This window comes from Acanthochromis polyacanthus, chromosome 3 (genome assembly GCF_021347895.1).
Source record: "Acanthochromis polyacanthus isolate Apoly-LR-REF ecotype Palm Island chromosome 3, KAUST_Apoly_ChrSc, whole genome shotgun sequence".
Taxonomy (NCBI): domain Eukaryota; kingdom Metazoa; phylum Chordata; class Actinopteri; family Pomacentridae; genus Acanthochromis; species Acanthochromis polyacanthus.
Window position 1 is genome coordinate 5,270,102 of NC_067115.1, and position 26,550 is coordinate 5,296,651.

Consider the following 26,550-nt stretch of genomic DNA (forward strand, 5'->3'; position numbering starts at 1 on the left):
CAGTACAATAAGAAGAAAGACGTTTAATCAGTAAAAAAAACGGTGCAATATTTCACATGTAAACAATTGCAGCATCTCATTCTTAATACCTGAAGAGTTACTTAGAAATATTTTAGTGATTCAATGATTCCTGTAAAAATAGATCCGTTTAACAAAACAACTATTTCCTCTTCAAAGCAAACAAAAAAAAGTCTTGTTGATTATTTCAAGTGCTTGAGCTCACCCGAAGGTCAAACGAGCATTTGTCACGTCTTCAGTATTAAATAACTTCCCAGCTTCATTAGTAGCCCTCCGTCCCTGCAGCCAAATCCTGCACCACCACTACAACACTTTATTTAAAAGCAGAGATTTATGTTGCACAGCTAACACTGTGGACTCCTTACTCATCATGTCTGAAGATATTAGCTAGAGTACAGCTAAAGTGCATTATTAGAGGGAGGCAATTACACACTGGTATGGAGAAAGTATCAGGTGCTAGTTGTTCATTACAGTTAATGTGAAAAACAGTGAATAAACTGACATCAGTGCTGACCGCATTAGATATAGATATGTTTTTCAGTAGAACTGCTGTGTATGAAATTTTACTAATTATGAGATTTTCCAACGTAGCTGGAAACCCCAGTAAAAACACAATTCAACTAATATGCAGCTAAATGTTGTCCATCACCAGGGGTATGGAGAATGTATTGAAATCAGCAAAACACCACGTGATTTTCAGAAAACTACGGCAAAGGTTTCCATGAAGTTAGAAAAATAAACCTGTAGAAAAAACCGCAAACAAAAAAATAAACAAAAAACAGATCCCCATGCATCCATCTCTAGAATTATTAGAGTGCAGACTGTGAATTCTCTCCAGCGTAGAGAAAACCAGGCAGTTATTTCTGATTTGTCTTCTTCTAAAGTTCCTGCAAAACATCCTCCATGTTCCAGTGCTGAAGATACGAGCATAATGCCCATTTCATCAGCACTTGTTCCACCAGTACTGTCACTTCAGATGTTCCATTTTGTCTTTTTCTTTTAAGTACAGATAACATGAAGTACTGTGGTCTTTCTTCCATGATTTATATGCTTCCATATTATTTATTCCATCTAAAATCTTCAAAATTTTACAACAGTTTCTGCTTGACAACCTCGGATTTGCCAGGAACTTTGTGCAAATGTATCTTGATGTATCAAATACTTTTCAGGACAAACTTTTGTTATTTGGCATTGCTTGTAGACTCACTTTCATCATGTTCTTTCACACTTTCAAACTTGTGGCTGTGTCTGAACACTAATACCTCTAATAAGTGCTAATGGAAAAAGCCTGACTTCATTTTCTTATCATGCCATTGATTCACAGTCTACAATACTGGACAAATAGATCTTGGAAAGTGTTTAAAATATCACATATTTCACACATACCTCTTTTTTAAAAGTCCATAATTTATGACAACAGTTAAAGCAAATCAGCTGGTCGAGCAGAAAGCCTCTGATGATTTGAGATGGAACAACATAATCAGGAGTGTGGCTGGAATTATGAAAGTGAGAGCAGTGAGCAGAACAAAACTCTGTCATTGTACTAATCAAACCAGTGCTCTACAAATGGACATTAAACTAAACTGACCATGTGATCCACTGTCGTAGGCTACAGGTGGTTCTATAATCCAGCCGTCATTAGTTTGTGCCTCAGGACTCTGATGTATTTAAGAAACCATCTTTTAAATAAAGGTTTACAGTAAATGAGCATAATTTGGCTGCAGGGTTCATGTAGTCGCTTTTCTCAGGTTATTTCTTCACACTTAAACAAATATTAAAACTTTGCAAGCAAAGCATCCAAACTGAGATGTTTAAATTTGACACTTGGCATGAAATTCCAAAACTAGTGTGTTTCTAAGATTGGATAAGCTCACATCATCACAGCACTTTGGAGTATTCTGCAGTTTCTCTTGGCTGCATATTCACTGTGTTTCCTTCCTTACAGTCCTGACTGAGCAGCAGGTTTTACGACACATTATCTGCCCTTTCATCCTCATTTCCTCTCATGAGGAAATGCACTGGGTCGTTACCCTTTGGGCTTTACACCATCACCTCATTGCAGCTTCATTTTCCTCCCGTATCACCACATATCAGGTTTTTACCTCTTCCATTTCAGTCCTTCCTTCATTTCCTGCCCAGTTTCCTCTCTCCTCCTCTCCTATGCGTCCTCCTCAGGATTTCCTGCAGACTTATGCTCAGGAGGCCATATGGCTTCTTTTCTGTTCTGCCTCTTTTCTCTCCACCTCGGCTTGCTCTCTAGCCTCTGTCCTGTCCTTCAGCGCCCTCAGCAGGACCCTGAGCAGTGTGTTCTCATTCAGCAGGTTTTCAGAAGCGTCTGCCAGCTCCTGCAGTCGCCCCACCGCCTCCTCGAGCTGCCGGCTTTTTTCTCGGTGCTGCTCCTCTAAACTCTGCCGCTCTCGCTGCAGCTCTGCGTTCTCCGCCTCCAGGCTGCGAGCGTCAAATGTCAGTCGTCGATTGTCGCGCCAGAGCTGCGACAGCTGTTGGGAGAGACGTTCGCGGGCGTGATGCAGCGCTTGGACTTCACGCTGGAGGGTCAGAAACTCTGCACGGAGGACGCCGCTGAGTCCTGGACTCTCAGCCTCGACAGATGGTTTGTCTGCATAATGCAGAGAGCCGGAATGCTGCAGGACGAAGCGAAGGAGGTTTGGCAACGTGATGGGAAGGTTGTCAGGAAACTTCACGCTAAGATGTTTTCTAAAAGAGAAGGAACACAAGGGTGAAAAATTAGTTTGTAATAGAAAATCACCTTTAATGTCTATTCATTTAAGCACGTAAAATTCCAGACAGACGTGTCCTAGATGGCAACACGAAATGTTACTAAGCAACATCAATAAATACAGAACAATGTGAATACCAAAAACAGGCAAAGACACACATTATAAAAGATGTAAACAACTAAAAACCTAATTACAATTAGCATTCATTAAGAGATATGAGCCCAAACCAAATCAATACAATCTGCAGCTTCAGTACTTGAATAACTCTGAATACTCTTGATCTTATTGACAAATGCCCTGCTGCATCACCAGTAAATTCAAACGCTGGCCTCCAGTTATGTGTCTTTGTATCTCTTCATGATTATTCTCACCTGTATTTGGGAAAGAGAAGAACTGAGGGAACGCGATCCACCATGAACTCCCAGGGAAGGTCATTACGTGCAACATTCACCCTAAACAGGAGAAAAGGGTTATTATGTTTAATTATACTTAAAAATGCGGATCAGAGAAGTGATACTGAAGTTGGAATGAAAGCTTATTTTGTAACTAATAGTAATATTAACAATGTATAATTACCTCTAGCATTAAATCCCTTCAGAAACAGACATAAAGACACAGTAAACATAAATAAATAAAGTGTACCTGGCCACAGTGATGGTGCTGTTTCCTTGTAATAATCTGGCCAGCTGGATGACGATGTGGTTGAGAACGGAGCAGAATCCACACCACTGAGTGTAGTAAAACAGCAGCACGTCCTAAGACACACAAATTTAGGTTAGTATTGCATTTAAGATAAATATAGGCAAGAAACAGCAGTCACAACACGAACCAAAGGATACCGACAGACCTGCTGTTTTATATTACATATTTTAAGTGCAGAGCCTCTATAAACAGTCGACAGAAAATACCTATGATAATACATACTTTTTTTAAGCTAATGTGTAAACACGGGAATACTTTAAACCTAAAGAGCAGTACTTTTACAAATAAATGAACATCCAGTGAGACGACACGCTGCTGGTTAAGCCTGATCAGCACCAGGTAAATGTTCTGCTGCAGAGTTTTAACCTCTTCCACCCCCTCCCTATTTAGACACAAAAGGGCCTAAAACAACATGCCACAATGGAAATCAGCTTCCTAACCACTCTGACTGTCATGAACAAAGTCTTGCCAGAAAATTCCCGAAAGCTTTATGCAGCAGAACCTGGAGTTAATACAGAAACAGAGCAGTGGGCCTGTAAAGTCAGTAAAAATTCAAAATTTCTGTCTGAATTCTATATGTTAACTGTCTGTGGCTATTCTGTAGACCCTCCTGCTTTCAATGCCAACATTTCTGCGCTGGAAAATTAGTAGCAAAGTTAAACATCAACCAGCAAAGACTGATAAACCAGAACTGAAGAGGAGAGCAACAGCTGCAAGGAGACAGCAGATTACAGCTACAAGTCAGGAGAAAAAAACCAGCAAGCATCAACAGTGTTCATGTAAATACTCTCACTACAAATGCTTCTGACTGGAGCTTAAAAATATGCAAAGACATGATCATAGTTCAAACTGACATTTTCTATTTAGCTGTACTTGTGCTTTAACCCCTTGACATCTGAATTTATTTACAGTTAAATAAAAAACATTTTTGTGTGGTTTTGCTAAAATAAGTGGAGACTGTTAATTCATCTATTACACAAAGAACATAAATACATAATAATAATAACAGATATATAATAATAAGGTCCCACTAGAAACCAGAGCTTGCAAACTGTTCCGAGGTACGTATTGAATATGCACAAACCAGCACTGGGGGAATGGATACGCTATCTTGACTGTAGTCTGAATGAAAGGGGTATGATGTGAATTCGTGACAAAAGGCGTCGAGAGGTTATTTGCCAAAACAGTAGGACAGGGCTTAATTCAATGTGATGTTTCTCTGATTCTGTGGCGCACGGAAGTCAAAGTAGAGGAGGAACGCTCCACAAAGATTCAGAGTTCTAATGTTGAGCTTGTAGTGGCCAGAACGAGGCTAAAGCAGAGTTTTCTGTCACCTTGTGGATGTCCATGACGGCCGGCAGGAAGGTGGAGGTGGTCAGCTCTGTGATGAGGAGGCCTGGAGGTGAGTGCTGGTGTTCAGCTGGACGCTTGGCCTCCTGCTCAGCTCCCCTCCTGTCCTCCTCTCCAACCAAGTGTCTCTGCAAGACGCTGTACGGAGCACTGAAGTTCCTGATGAAGGCCTCTGAATGGAGCAGAAACCATAAAAACACCATCACTGTTGGGGTCAAACACGTCTGGCACACAAAGTGACAGAAAATGGTTCTGAAGGGTGAAAACTTACATTACACTTGTACACGCTACCATTCAAAAGTCTGGACACACCTTCTCATTCAGGGGTTTGTATTCAATTATTTTCTACATTCTGGATTAATACTGAAGACATCCATCCATCCTCTATACACCGCTTTATCCTCATTAGGGTTGCAGAGGGTGCTGGAGCCTATCTCAGCTGACTCGGGTGAAGGCAGGGGACACCCTGGACAGGTCACCAGTCTGTCACAGGGCTACATATACAGACAAACAATCACACTCACATTCACACCTACGGGCAATTTAGAGTAATCAATTAACCTCAGTATATTTTTGGACTGTGGGAGGAAGCCGGAGTACCCGGAGAAAACCCACGCATGCACAGGGAGAACATGCAAACTCCATGCAGAAAGAACCCAGGCCCACCCCGGGATTCGAACCAGGGATCTTCTTGCTGCAAGGCAAAAGTGCTAACCACTGCTCCACTGTGCAGCCCTACTGAAGACATCAAAACTATAAAAGAACACATATGGAATTATGTTGTCAATAAAAGTGTTCATCTTCAGCATTAATAATACAAACAAATAAAAAGCATTGAATGAGAAGGTGTGTCCAAACTTTTGACTGGTAGTGTAGCAGCTTTAAAACCTTCGGTTCAAAAGCACTTTAACCCTTTAAGCTTCAGTCAATTCCAGCCGTTTTCAGTACAAAAAAATCGCTAATATTCTATTTTTAAATAAAAAAAATTACGAAAAATACAGGGAATATTGGACGGGTATCGCGAGGTGCATTTCCTTGAAAACGACCGATTCGGGGATTTTATACCGACTTCAGGACATGTTTTGGACAAAATAGTTTACTGGCTTGTGTTGTCTGGATGTAAAAGGTTGGATTATGGCCGTTTTTTGTGGAATCTTTTTTTGTGTGTGTAATAATGAACCCGGAAATGTGAGTCGCGCTGTGTGCGTTGAAGCCATGTATAGAGAACGGATGGATGAATATTCGTTTTTGTTGGACAAATGTGTTTTTCTCACCCGCTGTGGTAATTGCATCTGAAAGTGGTTTATACCGGCGGATTCATGAGAATCTAAGCTTTCCATCGGCGTATAGTGTTTGTATAATCGTGTTTGCAGCCGTCGGACATTCTTGAAATTCCTATGCAAATTAGTAGGTGTACCGCCGGCGGTACACTGAAGCTTAAGGGGTTAAAATGCTTTTCTTATTCTCCCATTTCCACACCCTCATACACCAATGGCGTGTTTTCTGATAATTGATTATCAACAGTAAGCAATCATTTGAATAGTTGAACACCAATGCGATCATTTTTGCAGCTCTAACAGACACATAAATGTATCTATAAGGATAAGTAGAACCTTTAAAGCACTGAGAGAGATAAGAAGTGTAAATGCATTATCAGCTTTGGGCTGATGATTTTTAGCATTAATCTTTTTTTTATAGTGAATAAAGCAGCTGCAGCAATTCTGCCGATTTAACACTCTAACCTGACATCAGAGATTGAGATTTTACTTTTTTTTCTAAGCAGCCTCCTGGACAACACCTCTGACACCCTGCATGCTCCAGGGACATCCTGTCAGAGCACCTTCAGTGGTAAAGTGAGCCCACTGAGATGCACCACAAAACGCCACAGGAAGTCTTTTTTCCTACCTGTGGCATTCAGACCGTATCATTCCTGCCCCTTCTGCAGGAGTTATACATAATCAATGGACCTATTCAATTTCATGTGCAATATTACCAGACTTTTCTATATCTCCTGCAATAGTCTCACTATCAATATCATCACTGTCAGATGCAATATTTCTGAGTAATACATCTGTTTACTTTCAGGTTATCCGTTTCTTGATATTTAGTTTACGGTTTACATTTTGTAATTACAGTATGTCATTTTATTTATCAAGAAAAAAGACACTATTCCTTGGCATCCACTTAGACAATTCACTCACTTAGACACTTGGAGTTTTGTACTTAGCATTCTTTTTTTTATTTCTACTTGACTACTAACCTCTGTGTAATTGTGTATGTTTCACTAACCTTTGTAGTCTGGCAAAACTATTTTCTCCAGGATGAATAATGTTGATCTTATCTCATCATAAAACTGTATCTGAAACCACCTCTGTCTGAACCAGAGGAGCTGCATCCAACAACTAGAAAAGCACTCAGAGAGCGCAGACCTCCGCCAAGGATATTGATATTCCCACAGAGGAAAACAGGAAACCCATGCAGTAAAGGATCATGAGCTGGAATCAAACCTGCGTCTCTGACACAGTTCTGTTTACAAATCACCTTCTTAACCAGTTGAGCTATCTGGACAACTTGCTCCAATCTGTTGGACGACATACTAACCTATGATGTTTCTGTCATCTTTTGGACCACATACTAAAACATACTAAAAAATTCAAAGTGATCCAGAATCCAGGATCCTTTCTGGATTGCCACCAAAATTAAATCAGCTCTTCCTCTTACCATAGTCTACATCCCCTCAAAATTTCATGTGAATCTGAGCAGGCGTTTTTGAGTTATCTTGCTAACAGACAGACGAACGCCGGGTGTCACATAACCTCGGCGGAGGTAATAATTATTGTGACTTTTTGATATATAAATTCAACAGGCTTGTCTACTTTATGCTGTGGCTGGTCAGGTGTGTGAACATTTTACTCTTTTTCTCTACTATTTTTGCGAGTGCAGTTGAGTGCCACGCTATGAACACTTTCAAGGAAGAGATTATTTGAAAATACCTCCTCTGTGATGGCCCACCTTCATGCGTTTGCCATTTGGAACAGTTATAAACACCTTTACTTCAGCCAAAACAGTAACAAACACAATCAAGCATGCAGTATGACTGAATGTCTGTCCTCGTCTTACCCAGAGACTCTGTCAGTGTGGCTGCCGGGCTGCGGTGGAGAACATAATGAACCTCATCCTTCAGGTTCACAATAGCTGCAAATGACCCATCACCGCTGCCACCACCTTGTGCACCAGCCTCCCGGTGAAGAGAAGCACTTCTGTTTCCTGATGCTCCGAGCCTCACAGCCAGAGGCCAGTTCAGAGCAACGTCCAGCACGTAAAACCTGAGTGTCCTGTTGGTCTGACACCAGAGTCCTGTGATGCCGTCTCCCTCCTGCTCAGAGGCAGAGGATGGAGGGATCGGGGTAGGAGGAGGCGTTAGGGGAACTCTTTGCATTTCAGGCTCCTCTTTGGCTTGTGATTCGTTGAGCTGAGGTTCCACTTTCCTGCAGCAGGCACTGTATTGACTAAACGGGCTGTAACTGTTCAGAAAATTGCTACAGCCCATTGAGGTTGCAGTATCGATGGAGATGGGGGAAAGTAGCTGGTGGAGGCAGCAGTGTCTGAGATAATTCTGAAACACGTCTCCGCCCTGAGACGTGGAAGGGAACGAGCAGCGAACAGACGAGGCGGTGAGGCTCGGCCGTGATGAGCTCAGGCACACCTCACACACGTTTGTGCTCGACTCGGGGAGAGCAACGGACTGGCAGCACAGTGAGTGGGAAGTGACACCGTCCAAGGTCGAGTGGTTACTGCTGTCACAGGAATGATAACGCACAGCAACGTCTGCAACCTGAAAGGCAGAAAAAGGGATAAAAATAATGATAATATCCTTTGTGTAGAACTTGGTGCTGTTACACAACGCTTCACAAGACAAGAAAAGAATATGTACACAACAAAGGTCAAATTAAATTATACTAATGCAGAGACGGAAGAAAAAAATCACAATAGACAGCACGTATTAGCAGGCAGGAGACTGTCTTTCTGAGGAAATATCCCCACTGAAAGCAAGCTCCTTCAGAGAGGAATTTCAAAGCTGTGGAGTCTTTTCTTCACAGTGAAGGAAACCGGTTCATGGAGAACCTCAGACTGCAGTCCAGCTCATATAGCATCAGCAATTCACAGATGTATGTGAGGGCTAGATCTGATTTATTCTTGAATGTAAAGCTGGAGTGTGCTACTTGCTGCTATAAATCAATGTAATCAGTTCACACAATGCTGATTAAGCCCGTTGGCATCTCTCTATAATTCGCAGCATACTGACGTTTTTAATCTTGTTTCTGTCGTGACACTCAGGCTCACACACTGGTTGTGATGCATTTTACATCAACCGGCTCTGATCGGTCTGTCAGAGCAGAGAGGAGGAGAAATCATAGCAGCCAAGACGGAGTAAGCTCCAGCTGTGGCTGTTTATCAGGTAGTGCCAACTGCAGCTAGGAGCAAAAGTCCTGACAGCGTTGATGTAATTCCTTCACTGCCAGAAGAAGATAAAGTTAAACTATAGGTTTAATAAAATCTGGGATTATTTTCTGGAATTAACTTCTAGCCAGTAAGTGAAGACTAAACCAAGGGCGGTGCAGTAATGTGTCTCTGAATCGTTGCTGTTGCACTTTGAATCACCAGCAATCAACACAGAACTTCAGTTTTACATAAAAATAAAGGTACGGTGGGATAAACAGAGCATAATAAAGGCACCAATATCTTTGACAAAAGGACAGAAAACATCCAATTTAAATATGTTCTTCTAACAACTCTGTTTACTTAAGCCTGTTATCTGAGGTTGGACTAATGTGACCTCCCCCTCTTCACCTGCTGTAGTAGCGGGCTCGGCTGGGAGCCCAGTGGATTGTGTGGCAGGAATAGCAGCAGTGCAGGGCCTTTAGTCAGCTCCTGTTCCAGCAGGCGAGACTTTGTTCCTGGAGGCTGCAGCCACTGGAGGACGGTCTCATGGTGTTCAAACACCCAACTACAGATGGCCTCTGATGTGAAGTTACGCTCTCTTCTAGGGAAAATCTGACCGCCCAAAAACACACACACACACACAAAATAAAAACAGAGCACAAGTGCAGGATTAGTACACGTCCATAATAAGCATAAAAAGCATTCAGCAATTGATTGCATTTTTCATGCTTTATGTTCTGTCTATAATGGCCTGGTGACTCTGCTTACCAAAGAAGAGTTAAATCTTCTGTGGAGGTAAACGGCTTCATCTTCTCTTAGCGAGATGGACTCTGCCACCTGCTTGTTGGTCACAACCCCAAAACGCACAACACCACGGAAATCTGTCCCAGAAAAAACAGAGACACTCAGGACTAAAGACTGAAAACTGTCTGGCCTCTCTATCTTCAAATGCACTTTTACATTTTATTTCACAAGTCACTTTTTGCTGATGTCATTTATTTATCAAGTAATAATATTCTATTTATTCATTTTCATCCTTCATGCTTGTATATTTTTTATTATAATTATTATATTTACTGTATATTGCTGCTGTAACACGAGAAATTTCCCCTGACATGGGGAGTAATAAAGGATCATCTTATCTTATCAACCACTTCACCTTTACCACAACACAAATTTTCATTCATTTTAACCATGTCTTTCATACTAGACCTGTTTAAAAATTTCTGATCTTTCCACACATCTATATGATCACTTCTTACCCTTTTTTAGGGCCTGCAGGGCAGAGGACAGATATGTGATGTATCCGGGAGGCTGAGGAGAGGAGTGAAACTGGAAGAAGCCCACCACTCGAGACTAGAAATACGCAAGACACAACCAGTTGCAATATTTGGAAATATATGTGCAGTCAAAAAAAAGCCTGGATAAAGATGTAAGAACGGATCACAGTTCAACCAAGAAAAATAATCTGTATATTTCTATCAGACAGCTTAAAAAGCAAACTGCACATCTTAAGCTCGCTGGAGGACAAAAATCAACCAGTACACACAGTATTACATCAACTTAGCAGGTGGTTCTCTGCCAGGTCTCCATCAAAAGGTCTAGATAAAACTAAATGATACCTCGTGATCGGAGAGGAACTCCTCCAGCTGCGCTCTTGATGGGAGGTAAGTCAGCGGTGTGAGGACTCTGAGGATGAAGCTTTCCACATATGGAGCCACAAACGGACCTTTGTACTCAATTGGTCCAAACCTGCAGAAAACATAAACAGTGGATCCATTAGGAGACGTCAGCAGCTCACTTACACCCTTTTAATGACCATATTTTCAGTCGGTGAATAAATGTTTTCATAAAGATCTGACAGAAAGCTCATCTAATTATCCAGATGAACAAATATTCTGTCTACTGAGTAAACTAACTTCCACTTGCACTAAACTCAGATTTCCAATTTGTTGTGCCTGTTTCCAAATTAAATAAAGATGGCAGATCACTGGTTATCTTGATAAAAAAAAACAGAGGCACAACTTAGGAAACAAGTGTAAAATCATTGTTATCATTTAGTGGAAGGAACAGTTTTGAGCCCTATGGTAAGTTAAAAGTCCATAATAGAACCAGTTGACTAATTATTAGCAGATGTAAATAAATCAGTCGTTTTTTTAGTCACAGTTTGATTGTTTTTTAAGCGAACCATTTGGTCACATTAACAACATTGGTAACATTAACATAAAGAAAGCCTTTCTGCCTGAAAGCAGTGAAGGACAACTTCTCCCATGTACATGTCTCTTCAAAATCCACCAGAAGGCATCATTTAAGGGCTGATTTTTCCAGACTTTCCTCTGGTGGAGCATTCCAAAGACCCCCTCCAGTTTACTCAGATTTACAATTTTATGCTTTATGCTCTTCTTCAACTACCAGCCACCACTGTCTGTCGCAATCCTCCTCACCTCCTCCCTATCTGCTGTTCCCGTTTAAAACAAATCACTCTGAAAGGAACATTACGAACCCGAAGTGAAGGCATGCGTCTGTGTCTTACCTCCTGTAAAACAGATGGATGATGGGGTACTGATAGAAGCGGTTCAACCTCCTGCATTTCCCCTGACTCCACCAGCAGTTAACAGCCACAAACTGCACCTGTGTTTGTGAGATACAGAAAGAACCAGAGCTGAACAAACAAAACTATTTCTAGACCGCAGCAAGAACATGTGGTGTTCTCAGTCATGTGCGAGATCTTTATTCTGTCTCGTTTGCTATGCAAAGAGGGTTAAGGTTAGGGTCAAACATTTGTATCTGTGACTGTGATATCCCAGCAGTCAGACTCTTTCTAGTTAATAACGTTTTTTACTGTGTGTTTAAGGGTTGATTTGATTTGGGAGTTTTAATAAAGTTCTATAAATTATACAATAACAGTGAAGCTCTCTGCTGCTGTTTGTCAGTTTTTGTCTACTTTATATTCAGACTACTAATACCACTTTAATGTGAAGCACTTAGAAAACAAGCTGTTTCACGGAGTCCTGGAAGCAATATTTACTCTCCTAATGTTTACTGTGTCCATGGAAGAAGCCCTGGATCTCTGACGCCTCCTTAGTGGCTTTCTGATCAGCTGTTAGAGGCTGTTATTTGGTATTCAAACAACCCTGGTGGTGGTTGTGTCTTCACATGTCTTGTACCTGTTTGGCCAGCTTCTTAGCCACCTGCTGCACTTCTTGCCGAGCAGCCATAGAGTGAGCACACCACGGTGCATAGAAGAAAATAAGAGACACCTCGGCCACACTCCTGAGACGCTCCACCTGCAGAGAAAACGTTGATGTTGCTGATGATATAGACTTAACCAGCATACTACATTGGAATTCTTTCAAGCATTACCTTGAATTTGTTGCTACCAGGTACTAATGCTTATAGATGAAACGCTTTGACAAATTGGTCAGTACGTGACTCACAGAGCTCCAGAAATATGATAATGCAGAACAACACAAAAACATCCACAGGCAGAGAAGAGGTCGCTGCTTCAAGTAAACTATGAGCACCTGCTCTGCTCTCTGGATCTCACCTGGTCCAGCTGACCCAAGTAAAGGTCCACTACTGGGGCATCAGCAGCGAAGAACCGCACCGGAGGCCGAGCTGGTACCACCACATTCTTAGCACGGCTAATGAGAGAAATGAATAAAGACAGTGAGTGCAAGAGATGACAGATTACAACGTGAGACGGCATACAGTAAAGCTGACCTAATGCTACCAATCATACAAGCTGGAAAAGAAATGCAAAAAAACCCAAAACATTTCCACTAAAATAATAACTTGTATCACAATATCTGTCAAAATTGCTAAATGTATAAAAAGGAGTAGCGGTACAGGAGTAGCACTTAGCAGATACTCTGAAATTAAGACTTAGAAAACAACAATCACAATATTAAAGTATATACAGTACATGGCGGTTTAATGCATTTCATTCACCCCTAATGGGCTAAAAAGAAATGTTTGCTGTTTGCGCTGAAGTTGTTACAGCAGGAACAAAACTACCAAAGTGACTAAACAGGATGAGAACACAGATGTGCTTGACAGCATTTGACTGCAGTTTGTGTCAAGTTTCGATGTTTCTGGTACTATTCTCTCCAGCTGGGTTCACTGAGTCAAAAAGCCCACCAACAGATTAAGCACAATTCACCTATTAGAGAACTTCAGACCATGAGTACTATAGTAGGTTTGTTTGACATTCACAACTACCTGATTAATAAAACAGTTCTTGATTATTAATTAACTCATTTTCAACATTTCAATGCTTCTTCCCTTTGCATCCTGCTTCAACAAGAAGCAGGATGTGGCTGGAATCAGCTGTTTACAGGTGAATTCATTGCCGGAAATTGTTGATTTTAATCAAGACTGCAACTGTGATTACTTCCCTCATCAATATATCTGTCGGATCAGTCACTTTCAGAAAATGTCAGAAATAGGGTAATGAAACTGATACTTTCCACTAGAATTAACGATAGTCAAACTGCTTTCACAGAAGACAAAGAAAAGCACAAAATTCTAGTAAATGAGAAGCAGGGCTAAGGAGGGTTTGGTTTATTTTTGTTTCAAAACCGACTAATCGATTGTCCAAGCAGTTGACTGATTGTGTTGTTGTCTTCACTGTCAACCCTCAATAAAAAGCCAAGGTGAAGGAATAACCCACACAATCCCTTCTGACAGATCCTTGTCTGTTTGACCAGTTAATCCTCTTGTCCTACAGTACACGTCAGTTTCAGACCAGCCGCACAACATAACGCAAACCCTGTTTGTAACTACTGTAGCTAATAAGCAGCGGCTAATTTACGACTTAATAATGCTACAAAATTCCCCACGAGTTTCATGTTTGCCTGCTCACATCGCTGGTCTCGTTTACCTGCATGTGAACTTGACAGCCAGTACGAGCAGGACGCCGAGCACGATAGCCCCACAGAGAAGGTCCGGTCTCCGGGCCATCAGAAACAGCACCTGCCGGAGAGACTGCCGCACCCGGCGCAGCATTACCGCCTGTCTTCGGCTCTCCGTCCCATTTATACGCCCCGGTTGCCGCTCAACGCGTCCATTTGCCCAACAGGGGGGAGGAGGGGTCGGGGAGGAAAATTGGTTCGACGGGGGACGGAGCTAACCTGGATTGGACATCGGTGCCGCTGGTGTGTAAAGTGTTTAAACGCGGTCAGACCAACCTTTCTTCCCCACGTAGACTTTTCACTTCCGCAACAATGACCTCAGGGGCCGAATGCAAAGTGCTGGCAGAGGGAAATAACGTGCGGTACGTTAAATGCTTTCACGGTAAACAAGGTTAAAAATACCAACAATATTTAGCTGTACCAACATTAAAAACTAATGAAGTCATTATAGATGGTTAGTGTAATTTATTTTGTCCTTAGAAAATGTATCTGGTTCTTGTCTCGTATTGAATCATGTGCGCTCTTTTGAGACAGTCTCTACGTTGTTATGGCGACAGCCGCTGCTGTCATGACGACTGCTGAACACTAGGGGGCGGTCATTTCAAAGTAATCAACAAAACTTTATTTAAATAACATCTTTCTACATGTGACAGTGTTCAAAGTGCCAGGTTTGCCCCATGGACTGTTTAACCCTAACCCTTTCTTATGCAGTCTGTGGTGACCCTGATTAGTCGAGACACAAATACGGGACAACAAATTGTAATTTAAAGTATATAGATAAAATCAGTCACATTTACTGATATGACAACATTTATAAAGGTATTAAAAGCTGTAATTAACAAATCCTTCACTAATGCTATGAAGATCAGTTACTATGGAAAAAAATGAGTTTTGAGGCCCAAAATCAAGGTATAGAATCTCCATGTCTACAAAGCACTTGAGAAAACAAGAAATCGTTTTGAAAAATACACAATGAAGAGCATATACGAAGATTTGCATTTAGTTCAGACCATGTGTAAAAAAAAAAAACAAAATACATGTATGTAAAGCATATAGGATAATGTGAAGTTTAACTATATACACAATTCAATCTGTAGAACACAGCAGCCCAAACAAACCTATGAAATCAGTAGTATTTATTGTCATTTTCACAGATCTGATTGCAGAGTTTTGCATACAGTGATCATTTAGACAAAGTGTAGCATGGCTCAGGTGTGGTCAAAAGACAACAGAGGGAAGAAAGAAGAGTGATATTTTGATATGAACTTGCTATTGCTATAATGTACCTGCAACAGCTTTCTATAATTTCATATATTTTGTTTTTTATTGTACATTTTATTTCAAATATTTCTATGTACTTCCTCTTCTTCTCTTTAGCGTGTTTCTTGTCCTGTTGTTGTTACATGTGAATTTTACCCCCTGGAGTCAAACGGACCGCCATAGTTTCTTGTCCAACATTACTATTTCTTAAATTCAGATTATAACATTTCAAATGTAATTTTATTTGTTCTAATTTAGCTTTCCAGTTATTTCTTGCCCCATGGAAAAAAAAACAAAAAACAAAACAAGCAACAGTAAAACCTTATTTAAAAATCTTTATTTTTCTTTATTAGAGAACATGGAAGAACGAAATCACAGTGTAGAATTGTTAAGTGCAAATGAAGAATGTAAAAACAAATCTAGTCTTTAATTAGCTTGGTTCACCCATAAAATGGAAAATTATACTGCGAACAGAACGTATCTGGGCAATAAAAAAATGTGCAACACAATAACTGTCAGCAGTACAAGCAGGTAAAAAACAGCTCCTTATTAAAATGCGAAAAGACCTGTATTAGAATAGCAACAAAATTTAAGAACATAAGACGCAATTCAAATCTAAGTGCCACATATCTCATCATAGCAAATGCTGGAACCCTCTGGAACAAACTTCAGTGATACACATTTGATCCAACACACAGCCTCTTTGTTCCCCCTTTGAACAGCTGAAGCCTGAGGGTCCAACAGAACACAGAGCTACAAACCCCAACATTTGACTTGTCTCAATCATGTTTTCAAACCTCACAGTGAATTTCCAAACAGCTCTATAGCACTGAGATCACAGTCACAGCCAGAGCCACACTGAAGAAGCCAAGAGTGCATCAGAATTATGAAGCTTTATATACTATCATACAACTGCTTCATTCAAACTTATACTTCTGAGGCAGCAGTTGTTCATTTACCCTAATTGTGGGTTACATGCCAAAAAAGATATTTGATAACAGAAGTCAAACAAATGCTTCCATGCTTGTTTTGCTCCACCTTGAGGAGCTAAGCCTGCAGATGCATAAAGAACTCACCTTTCACGGGGCAGCAGGCTACAGTTATATCAGTGCTACAAAGCTACGAGGAATTCTTTATGAGGCAGATCTTTACCAACACCAGTGTTTAAACAAAACTTATCATTTGCATAACTGCCCCCAGAATCGTTTAGGCATTGTGGTTTGTGAATGCACTGGGGACGCAGAGAGATCACTACTGTCATCAGTTCATCTCAGTAACATCCCAGGTATTTTACTGCCGCTCACCTCGATGGTTTCGTTTCTCCTTCGGTAGCTCGGTGCCTCTCTTGTTCCACACGGCTAGACAGGAAGCGTGAAAACTTACTGTCCGGCAGCAAACAAAGACAGTCTCACATGAGTTTACGGCTGAAAATGAACAGTTCTCTTCAGCAACTGGACTCCTGATTATTTTGATTTTTTGCTGTGAACTGTACAGCAGCAACCAGGCACATGCAGTCCGTTAGAGCGCCTGCGTTTCAGGATGCATCAGCTGCTGCACCACCAGGTCTATATTAATGATGGGGCTGAAGTAGAGAGCCCAGTAGAAGAGACAGTTGCACACAAACTGCGGGACAAAAGGCCACAGGAGGGCGAAGGCGAATCCCTGAGAGAGCATCTTCCACAAGTGGTTCCACATCTTATGCGGCAGAGTCCTACAGAAAGGCAGTTTACAAAAACAGTTACAGACAGAACGCAACACAGCAAACGTGGCATTCTTAAAACATACAATAGGCTGCATGTTAGCAAAAGTACTGCAAGTGATTTTGAATAAACAGGCAATTAAATATTATTATAATTCTAAAAATGTAACTTTGATACAAAGAGATGGGTTTTAATGGCCGTAGAGGGACTTTAGCACTTGAGAGTGAATGCATTGAAATCTTACTGACATTTAGCTACTATATTTAATTGTTTTCTAACTGACAGTTTGCCAGCATTTGAGTGCCTCCGAAGTTACAGTGAGAATTATGACTAATGGTATACTGTTGTTAATGGCAAAGTTAACACGTGAAGTTGAGTGTCTGTGTAACCACGATATTTTGTCGGAGTTTCCTATCAGACCAAGCTGTTGGATGATTTTCACCAATCGTAAGAAATGTGTGCAGCTCAGTGGTCGCTCCTCCAGCTTTCTTGATGTCACAAAAGGTGTTCCACAAGGTTCTGTATTAAGACCCACTCTCTTTACTATTAATGTCAACAATGTGGGTCAAAACATAAACGCATCTGTTCATCTTTATGCTGATGATACAATCATTTACTGTTGCGTGAACACTGCTGTCCTTGTATTTGAACATCTTCAGTCAGCATTTGACATCATTCAGTCACATCTGTTACACCTTAGACTAGCGTTCAATGCTGACAAAACAAAAGTTGCATTGTTTTTTGGTAAAAAATAAAAAATAAAAAAAAAGGTGCCAGAAGTTCTCTCTGGTATTATAACCACAGAAGGCACCCCTGTTGAGTTAGTGGCATCTTACAAATAACTGAGCATCACAATTGCTGAAAGCCTCTGTCTTAAAACCCAAAGTAAAATTGAGTTTCAAATCCTGTTTTTCTTTACATGCCAGGAGACAGCTTGTTGATGCCCCTTGATGAATCTCACACGCCACTGCACTTTGTACTCCCTGGTTAACTGGTCATCACTGTCCACACACAGACTTCTCCACTGGCATCATTTCACTTACAAATCCATCCTTGGTCTGCCGCCCACATATTTATCCTCCTACAGGCCACGTAAACAGTTGAGCCATAGTCTACGTTCCCAGGACATCATTACTTTCACTGTTCCCTCAGACTGCACAGAGCTCAGCAAAATAGGTTTTTCTCTCTGCGTGGAACTCACTACAGCAGAGTCTGAAGCTGCCCAATTTGATTCCCCTGGAGGACTTCAAACGTTTCCAATACTATGGCAACATCTTGTAGGACTTGTTCTTAGTCGTAGTGTTTTTACTTCGCGCTTTGCACATCCATTTTGATGTCTATGTTTGAGTTTAGTCATGAACCTGTCTATATCTTAGTGTTATATTGTCTAGTACAGGTTCCTTAGTGTTTTTTGCCGTTTTGTTGTGTTATTTGAGAACAAGTGTCTCATGAGAATGAGACCTCGTGTCTCAATGAGATTACCCGTATAAATAAAAGTTAAATAAAAAAAAAGAATAGGACGAAAGCATCCAGCCCTCCCACCGAGTGTACCTGATCCTGGCTCTTGTCCAAAGCCTCCACAGGGCGCAGCCTTCCAGCACAGACAGCAGCATAGCATTAACAATAATGAAGCGGGATGTCCAGTAGTGGACAGCCAACCAGTCCCAAGCAAACTCTGCAATCAGCTGGTATGGAAGCAGGCAGTATTTTACGAGGAACTCTGCCCACTGACGCCAGCTGGGGTTCACCTAACAAACACAGGAGCATGACAAAAACAAAAGACAAGCTCTTTTAAAGCATTAAAACAGATCACAATGAAATACAGAAATATGAAAGTTATACTTTGGAGGCAAATCCACCATTGTAGAAAAAAAATCTGCAACCTCAACAGATGTGGTTTTGATGTGGTCTCGTTTGAAAATGAAGCAAACTGATTTCAACAGCTTTCACAATGAATTCTCTTCTTGTATTATTTTGGTATGATACTTTACAATATTGAGCCATCTTAATGCTCACAGTACTACCTTAATCTAGTATTTTAACAGCAATCAAATCATCATGTGCAAATAAATATGCGAGCTGTTTTATGTTTGACCAACTACGCTGAATTTAACGATAGCTGCAAGTTAACTTTTTGTGAAGTGTCACCTGTGTCTCAAGGAATCTGCTCTCCACTTCCTGGTCAATGTGTGCGATGGCTGGACAGCAGGTGTGCAGGAAGGGCAGGAAAGTCTCAGAGTAATCAAATAAATACAAATAAAGGATTGTGAGACGTGGGGAGCGCTTCAGTGCGTACAGCAGGAACAGAGACTTCCCAGCGTTAGCCGCCTGGCAGAGAGTGACACAAACAGTAGGCAGTCATTTCATTGTGAATATAACAAATATGACAAACAATCAAACTAGAAACTTAGTTCTTAAAACTGCAGCTGGGGAATACTTTTTTGTAAATGAAAGAACACTAAAAGAAAATGGTACAACATTAAGTAACACAATAGGAGCATCTAAAGTACTGAACGCCTGCAAATGAAGTAAATCAACCAAGGCATTTTTTTTTAAAAATCCTGTTTAAGCAGGTTGCTTACTTTGTATTCCCAGAGGTTCTGTGGAGGTTTGACCCCCAGGGCTTTAACTCTGTCCAGTTCAGCCAGAACAGCTCGTCTGTGAGCTTGGTTTTCTATGCTGTAAGGAGCTTTCAACAACTCCTCATCCCCCAGCATCAACAGGAGCCTGAAGCAAGAAAAGTAAATTAACACCATATCTAGAAATATATAAGATAAGCCACAAAGTGGTGAAAGAGAAATGTACAAGTACTACATACAGTCGTCCAACTGCTAAGATCACTCAGATAAACATGTAGCATGATTTTAACTTTCTGAGATGAAATGTCTGCATGTCATTGTATCAGGACAGAAGCAAAAGTTCAATACTACACACTTGAACCTTTTTTATGGCACTTGTCCAGCTTGTTTTCTTCTGACTAGATCCTTGCATTTATCGTATCTACTTTCAGATGTACGTCGCTTTGGATAAAAGCGTCTGCTAAATGAAATTGTACAATTGTAAAAATATTTTCTCTACCTTCCATTGACGTTCTCCTGCTGGAAGGGTTCTCTGTATAGCTGGGCCCAGGGCCCCAACTGTTCCAGCCAGGACACAACCTCCTCCGGTGTCCAGCGAGCTACAGGTTTACTGATCAACAGGTCATGTTGTTCAACCACACCATAGCTCCAGTGATACACCAGCACCATCACCTGGAAATATACAATAACAACATCAACAAACAGTACAGTATGCTATTTGCGTTATGCCACATTTGCATTTGGATGCAAAGAAAGAAAACATTTAGTTCACAATCTGCTGTTGTGGTAAGTAGGAGACTAACAGGTTTGAATAGACCACAGTGGTCCAAACTAGTCACACGGTTGCATTTTACAGCTGGTGTTTAAACTACAGCTGGTAACTGTGTATTGTAATAAACATTCATCATCACTAGATGTCCCCATGTGCATTAGATGTGCAGGTACACCACCTTTCTCTCCATTTCCATCACAGTTACTGCATGTTAATGTGTCCTCCTTTCTAACAAGTTAAGCAAAATCTCTCTTTGATAATGTGACAAGGTCAATGCAGAGATGGATTTCTAAGTATGACTGCCATGCAGGACATCTTACCCTGTGCACAGCTAGTTGTCATGTCAGGCTCAGCAAGTGTCCATCTCACACCATGATGGCACAAAAGTTCAAAAACAGTAACTAAACCATGGTGAATAATGTGTACAATGTGTTTGAGTTGTTTTATTCACCTACAGGGAGTAAGTGTGTTTTCTGGTGAAACAACTAAGCTGTAAACAGGAAAACTAAACCATCTTTGGAGCTCTGAAAATCCATGGCAAGAGATGTGTGAAACTAAGAGTGCAGACAGCAGGACTCAGACTTGCAAGAGTCAGCTGAGCATGTGACGTCACATTAACTGTTTTTAATATAAATGCTAATCAAATCAAACTTAGTGTCTGTGTAATTTGATTCTGGGCTTTATGTTCAATGTTTCTCCCCTCATGATGACTGCTTTTGATAAATTATCATTTACCTATTACTAACTGTAGAAGGCATATCTGAAGTGAAGCATATGCAGGGCATTTATTAGTCCAGTAGGTGTCAGCTTTGAGTGGTGACAGCTGTTGCTGGACAGTGGACAACAAATAGTTTTGTGACCGCAATTAACAACATGATTACTGGTGAGCTATTAATCTTCCATTAAAACCAATCAAAGCAGAAGCAAAAGTTTTGGACTCTTGCTATTTCACCAGACAAAATTAAGCAACCTACTGGCGAGTGTGTCGGTTATTTGCCTGTCTATGCAGCCTCTCTGTGGCTTTAAGTTTACCTCATGCACTAATATTAAAACTAGATCCATCTCAGTTTGTAAGCACTGTTGTTTTTCCATGCAAACTGCATGAGCCAAGGAAAATGCAAACCCAAAAGCATCCAAAATAAACTGATGCTTTGCACACAGACCAAGGCTAAGCCGCTTAAAAGTGGATCTACTCAATAATGATATCCATTCATGAACTCAGGTCACAAACAGAACCCTGCTGTACTCTATTTACATGCCCCCAGCAGCACACACAAACAGACTTAAATCTGCTGCTACGTGGCAAGATACACAGTACTGTTGCTCCCTAGTGCCACATGGGAAAAAAATAAACATGGTCTGCTTACATCATATGAACAACTGACCCCTTCAGTCACTACTTTACACCTTTAGATGTTACATATGATTGTTAAAATCTCTTTAGGATTTGAGTAGGACAACAGGACAACACACATAAAGGGATCACCTTATAATGATTCAGGTTAAAAGTGCTTTTCTTCTAGGGCACATTTACAGAGGTCATGAGGTAAATGAGTATGCAGAAGGCAATAGGAAAATCGCTGACAACCAAAAGGCAGGTCAGGAAGGCAGCTTGATACTGAACCATCAGTTGTTATTTGAGGTTCTTTTACTGCAGGAGTTCTTATTTACTGCTGTTGTGTACTTACAGCCACACATGTGAGCGCACTTAAGACTCCAGAGAAGAAGAAGCCTGCTCCTTTGTGCTGGTTTGTCCGAGATCGACCCAAGTTGTCACCATATCTGAGAAGAGGAAGGATTACGATAAAGATGAGATTTATGTGAAAGCAGCCACATTTGCCCCGATACAAAGAGATCAAATACAACTAAACATAGTTCCAGCATGAGGCAAATTAGCAAAGACAAGATCTTCATTGTCAGTGAGGAATTCCAGTAAGTTTATGCATCAAAAGTCTGCCTCGAGTGATGAAAAGAATCTGTTGGTTTGGAGCGTAGCAAGCGTGTGGAGCCGCTTCCTCTTAATTAGAGGCCAGAGGACTCACTAGCTTCTACGACTACTAGTAAAACACACCTGAATCTCTGACATGTTGGCTGTCATGTTGAATTGACAATGGTTCAATAAAGGTGCCAGGATTGGATGAGGAAGAAATGTAGGATAATAAAAGATGATATCTTTGGTTCTGGTGCATCAAATTTGTTTACATTTTTTGCTTAAATTGTCCAATGTGTGTCTGTCAGTGTTACATTTGTGAAGTACTATTTTTTCAGTGTTCACTAAGCTGGCACAGTCTGTCAGAGTTCTACACCAAAACAACTTGTATCACAAATTAAAGTACCTCTGGAAGGCCAGCAAGCTTCGGGAGATTTTGGGGTTGGCCTGGATTTCTGCTCTCCTCCGCTGTACCACCTCACTGAAAAGCTTGTCAGTTGCATCCCTACAAAAAAAAGGGATCTTGTGAACACATAAAACGAAAGTAAAGGCACAACAACAACATAAAAAATAACGTGGTGAAGGTGTAGTTATGTTCCTCGGTTTTTCCTCTGGCATCAGCTGACTTGTGGTAGCTCAAGCTGTTTCGTGCCAACTTCTCTAAGAGCACATAGAGTGAAATTGTCCTTCCACAGTCACAGTCAGATAAGTTTGATTTTGGATTCTGGTAACATTTCTCCTTCACACTTCATAAACTGTGAGGAACAAGTCTCTGTGTGGTACATCCTGTAGGCATTCATTGTTCTGTTTACTCCTTAACATTCACCAAGACGAGAGAAAAATAACTAATGCAACTTTTCTGACAGATAATGTGATACGATTCTTTTTAAGTCAAACTTTTATTCAAAGCTTGCCTTGTAACAGATGTCTAACATGTCTTGGAGCATGACTACATACCAGATACCATCACTACTGTGACTGTCACACAAGGAGAAAGGCACGGACTTGGAAAACCATGGACACAACAGTTTAAACTCTGGGTCAGACACACTGTATAATGAGGATTCAAATTAGAGCCATGCAATTTACTAATCGTTATTACAATCATCACTAATTTCAAATTAATATTCTAATTTGAAATCAGATAACTGTTCAGCCATGACATCCATCCCCCTTCTTGCTGAAAAACAGCCAAGAGCTTGGGGTTATTTTCATGGATGGACAAAAACATGCAGTGAATGGTGACAAATACATGGCCCTATAGATGACAAAAAAGCATTATACTAATATTTTGCTGTGTACATACATGACAAAGAGAGCTGTCGGATTGTTATCCTAAAATCAGGTTTACATGATTTGAACTGTGAAGCTTTCTGCTTTAAATGATGAGTCAGATTGGGCTGATGTCATTTAAAAAGCAGCAGAAGAACTTTCAGAAGGCCCAGTAAGTTTTAAGAGGTTAATCAAACTTTGCAAATTTTGAGAAATTTCCCCCCTTTGGTAAATGCAAATTTTCCAGGCAAGGGAAAATAGTCAAAGATGTTTATTTTCATACTAAAACAATGTGTGGACTATGAACTGACTGTGTAATAAGAGAATGATGTCAGTAAATGTGTACAAAGATATTCCAAACACTTTATTTATTACTCTGCCAAGGAACGCAGCTGAGTTGTGTGACGATCAGCAAACAAAGAGTGTTGATTCAGCTTTTAGAATTTTATCATGCAGTTAGCACTGTATTAAAAGATCTACTGTAAGTGGAGGAGTCAAAGATATACTTGAAGATATACTTGGTTCACCTCAAGTTCTAGAGCAGCAAATTGTGGCAACATCCAACAATAGAAAACCCTTGTTACATGTAAAGAGAGAAAAACTGTTTTAAATTCCCACAAACTAAGGTCCTGTTCTGTACCAGCATACAGGTATCACAAAAACATACGTCACTAGAATCCCAAGGTTTCAAATGATACCCAACGTAGAGGTTGTCAGTGGATCTCTGTTGAAAAAGTTAATGCAGTTGCCAGGAAATCAAACATTCAACCCCTGATATTGCATGGATGTGAGAAGCATACCTCAGCAGTATGTTGATTTTAGGAAAGCCTTCCCACTTCTCCCGGCACTCTGGACATTCGTTCTTGTGTGAGGACTCCCACCACAGAGCCAGACAGTGGCGGCAGAAGTTATGGCCACACGTTAAAGTGGTGGGGTTGACCAAGATGTCATAGCAACAGTGACACGAAAATTCATGTTCTGAAATGCTACTCGCTGTCGACTGTGACTGAGGAGATTCAGATAAGTAGGGGGGCTCATCCATTAATTCTCCCAGGTCGTCATCTACTGAATCCCACTCCATATGTTGTAGCATATCCATGTCTGAAATGGAAGAGAAGCAGGGCTCATTAGGACCAAAGGCCACAAGTGATATAATTTAAAAGCATAAGCAAAATATGCCAAACCTTCATAGAGACGAATAATTTGAGCACCATACCTGTATGAAGCTTTTGTCAAGCTTCTTACTTTACAACTACTCAATCTTTCAAGCCATACTGTCGTGTTAAAGACTTTTTTATAGGAATGTATCTGCTGCCATACATTTCTTTGCACTATGATAGCATCAGCAAACTTTCGAAACTTTCCTGGCTTGTGTAACATCAGGCCACATTATGCTTTCTCATTGATTGGTATTGCAGTTGGGGCTGCAAATGCTCCGTTTTTGATTGTTAAGCTATGAGCTTAATCTAGAACATGTCAAAAAGGGTAAATTTCCATGTGTCATTCCAAACCCAGTTTATAAAAAAAGCATACGATTCTTACACTGGTAGAAAGGAGAAACGAAGTGGTTGCCATTTCTATTTGATTTGAAAAGCTTGCACTACTTTAGTACGCAAAGATAATGTTTTAAAAAATTAATGCAGATTTAATGTTTCCTGTGATGGATCTGACAACTTAAGGGTGATGTATGACTGACATTCCCTAGTAAATAATTGAACTAATTACTGCATTAATCTCGATTTACACTGCAAGCACTTTAAAATGACCAGAATAAAAACATACTGTAAATGAACCATGCTCAAGGAAGTACAGCTAAAGCTTCTTTAACACTGAGTTGCATTAACTGACACGGGATGTAACTAAGCCATTTGAAGTGTTATTTATAAAGTAATTAGCAGGCAGACATCTAAACTCAGCACCAAGTCACATTCATTTTTAATTTAGTTCAAGTAAAGAGGAGGCGTGTCATGATAGCATTTGTAGCACAAGTTGCTAAAAAAAAAAAAAAAAAAAAATCGTGGGCTGCCCATATCCAAAACCTGACACAGAAAAAAAAAAAAAAATAGTTTAGAGAGTGATATCTTGAATACTTTGATAGCAACGGTCACATGCTGATCTGTTCGTTAGCTTTACTCTGTAACCGGCTAGCTAGTCGTTAGCTCCAAGCTCAGACAGCAACAACAACATTTACTGCTCTTCCGTGATGCAGCAGGAACAGTATACTGGCGTTACTGACACCAAAACGAGCTCTTCCTTGCTTTAGGACTGTTTTGATAGTTAGCCTGCCAGCGGGAACTTAACGTTAGCTAGTAGTTACCGTTGCTACCTTAATAACGTAACTGCTTATCAGCGTCGTTCAGTAAACTGACCCGGTTCCTGCTCGACTCAGAATCGTCCTCCGACAGCGGACCAGCTGGACGGTGACATGACTCTCCGGTTAACGAGCCTCTGTTAAATGACAGCGTCCACGCAGCACACAAATGTTTGTTTCTGAGTAGCTGTAGCCATGACTCTTGTGGACTAGAGTGGAACCCCCTCACGCACACAGACGTCAGATGACGTCGTCACTGGTCGCGCTCTGGTCTCACCTGTCCAAGGTGAGGAAGAGGAACAGCTGATGCCAGAATTTCTGGAACTTATGAGTTCAGCCGTACGGTTTTTCAAAGCTGTCTCAGTTCAAAGTCCAGCTGTGATCGTGTCTGATGTTCGACTCCTTATTAATCACCACGATAACAATCAAACAGTTACCTATTAAGTTACACGTAGACTCAGAGACCTGGCTGCTCCTGAATCTCCACCTGAACACACATACTGAGGGACCACATTGCACAGTGACTACAGATTAACAAAGTACATTTACTCAAGTCAGTTTA

At 40.8% G+C, this 26,550-nt stretch overlaps 2 protein-coding genes across 2 annotated transcripts; both read right to left on the reverse strand.

Moving 5' to 3' along the window:
* Positions 1-3: 3 nt before the first annotated feature.
* On the reverse strand, positions 4-14,484 carry txndc11 (thioredoxin domain containing 11). Its single transcript, XM_022218181.2, has 13 exons — positions 14,134-14,484; positions 12,799-12,895; positions 12,419-12,538; positions 11,785-11,882; positions 10,874-11,003; positions 10,514-10,607; positions 10,020-10,132; positions 9,660-9,863; positions 7,929-8,643; positions 4,793-4,980; positions 3,399-3,511; positions 3,128-3,208; positions 4-2,733 (listed from the first exon to the last, which is right to left on the reverse strand). The coding sequence occupies exons 1-13, from the start codon at positions 14,256-14,258 to the stop codon at positions 2,214-2,216; spliced, it is 2,598 nt and encodes an 865-aa protein (XP_022073873.2). The 5' UTR covers positions 14,259-14,484; the 3' UTR covers positions 4-2,213.
* A 1,261-nt stretch (positions 14,485-15,745) lies between these two features.
* LOC110968324 (bifunctional apoptosis regulator-like) lies at positions 15,746-26,317 on the reverse strand. The gene is made up of 9 exons (XM_051945923.1): positions 26,047-26,317; positions 24,478-24,778; positions 22,812-22,910; positions 22,164-22,257; positions 20,203-20,375; positions 19,707-19,851; positions 19,273-19,452; positions 18,676-18,872; positions 15,746-17,135 (listed from the first exon to the last, which is right to left on the reverse strand). Exons 2-9 carry the CDS (start codon positions 24,774-24,776, stop codon positions 16,943-16,945), a joined length of 1,380 nt encoding a protein of 459 aa, XP_051801883.1. The 5' UTR covers positions 24,777-24,778; positions 26,047-26,317; the 3' UTR covers positions 15,746-16,942.
* Between the last annotated feature and the right edge of the window lie 233 nt (positions 26,318-26,550).

Bases quoted from the DNA above. Each gene is read 5' to 3' on its own strand.
- txndc11 (XM_022218181.2), bottom strand. From the start codon at position 14,258: ATGCTGCGCCGGGTGCGGCAGTCTCTCCGGCAGGTGCTGTTTCTGATG. The intron at 3,512-4,792 runs GTGACAGAAAAC...TGTGTGTCTTAG, and splicing joins CCGTCATGGACATCCACAAG to GACGTGCTGCTGTTTTACTA. The intron at 2,734-3,127 runs GTGAGAATAATC...CTTCTCTTTTAG, and splicing joins CTTCTCTTTCCCAAATACAG to AAAACATCTTAGCGTGAAGT.
- LOC110968324 (XM_051945923.1), bottom strand. From the start codon at position 24,776: ATGGATATGCTACAACATATGGAGTGGGATTCAGTAGATGACGACCTG. The intron at 20,376-22,163 runs GTAAGTACACAA...GTATATTTCCAG, and splicing joins GTGCGCTCACATGTGTGGCT to GTGATGGTGCTGGTGTATCA. The intron at 19,453-19,706 runs GTAAGCAACCTG...ACTCTCTGCCAG, and splicing joins AGAACCTCTGGGAATACAAA to GCGGCTAACGCTGGGAAGTC.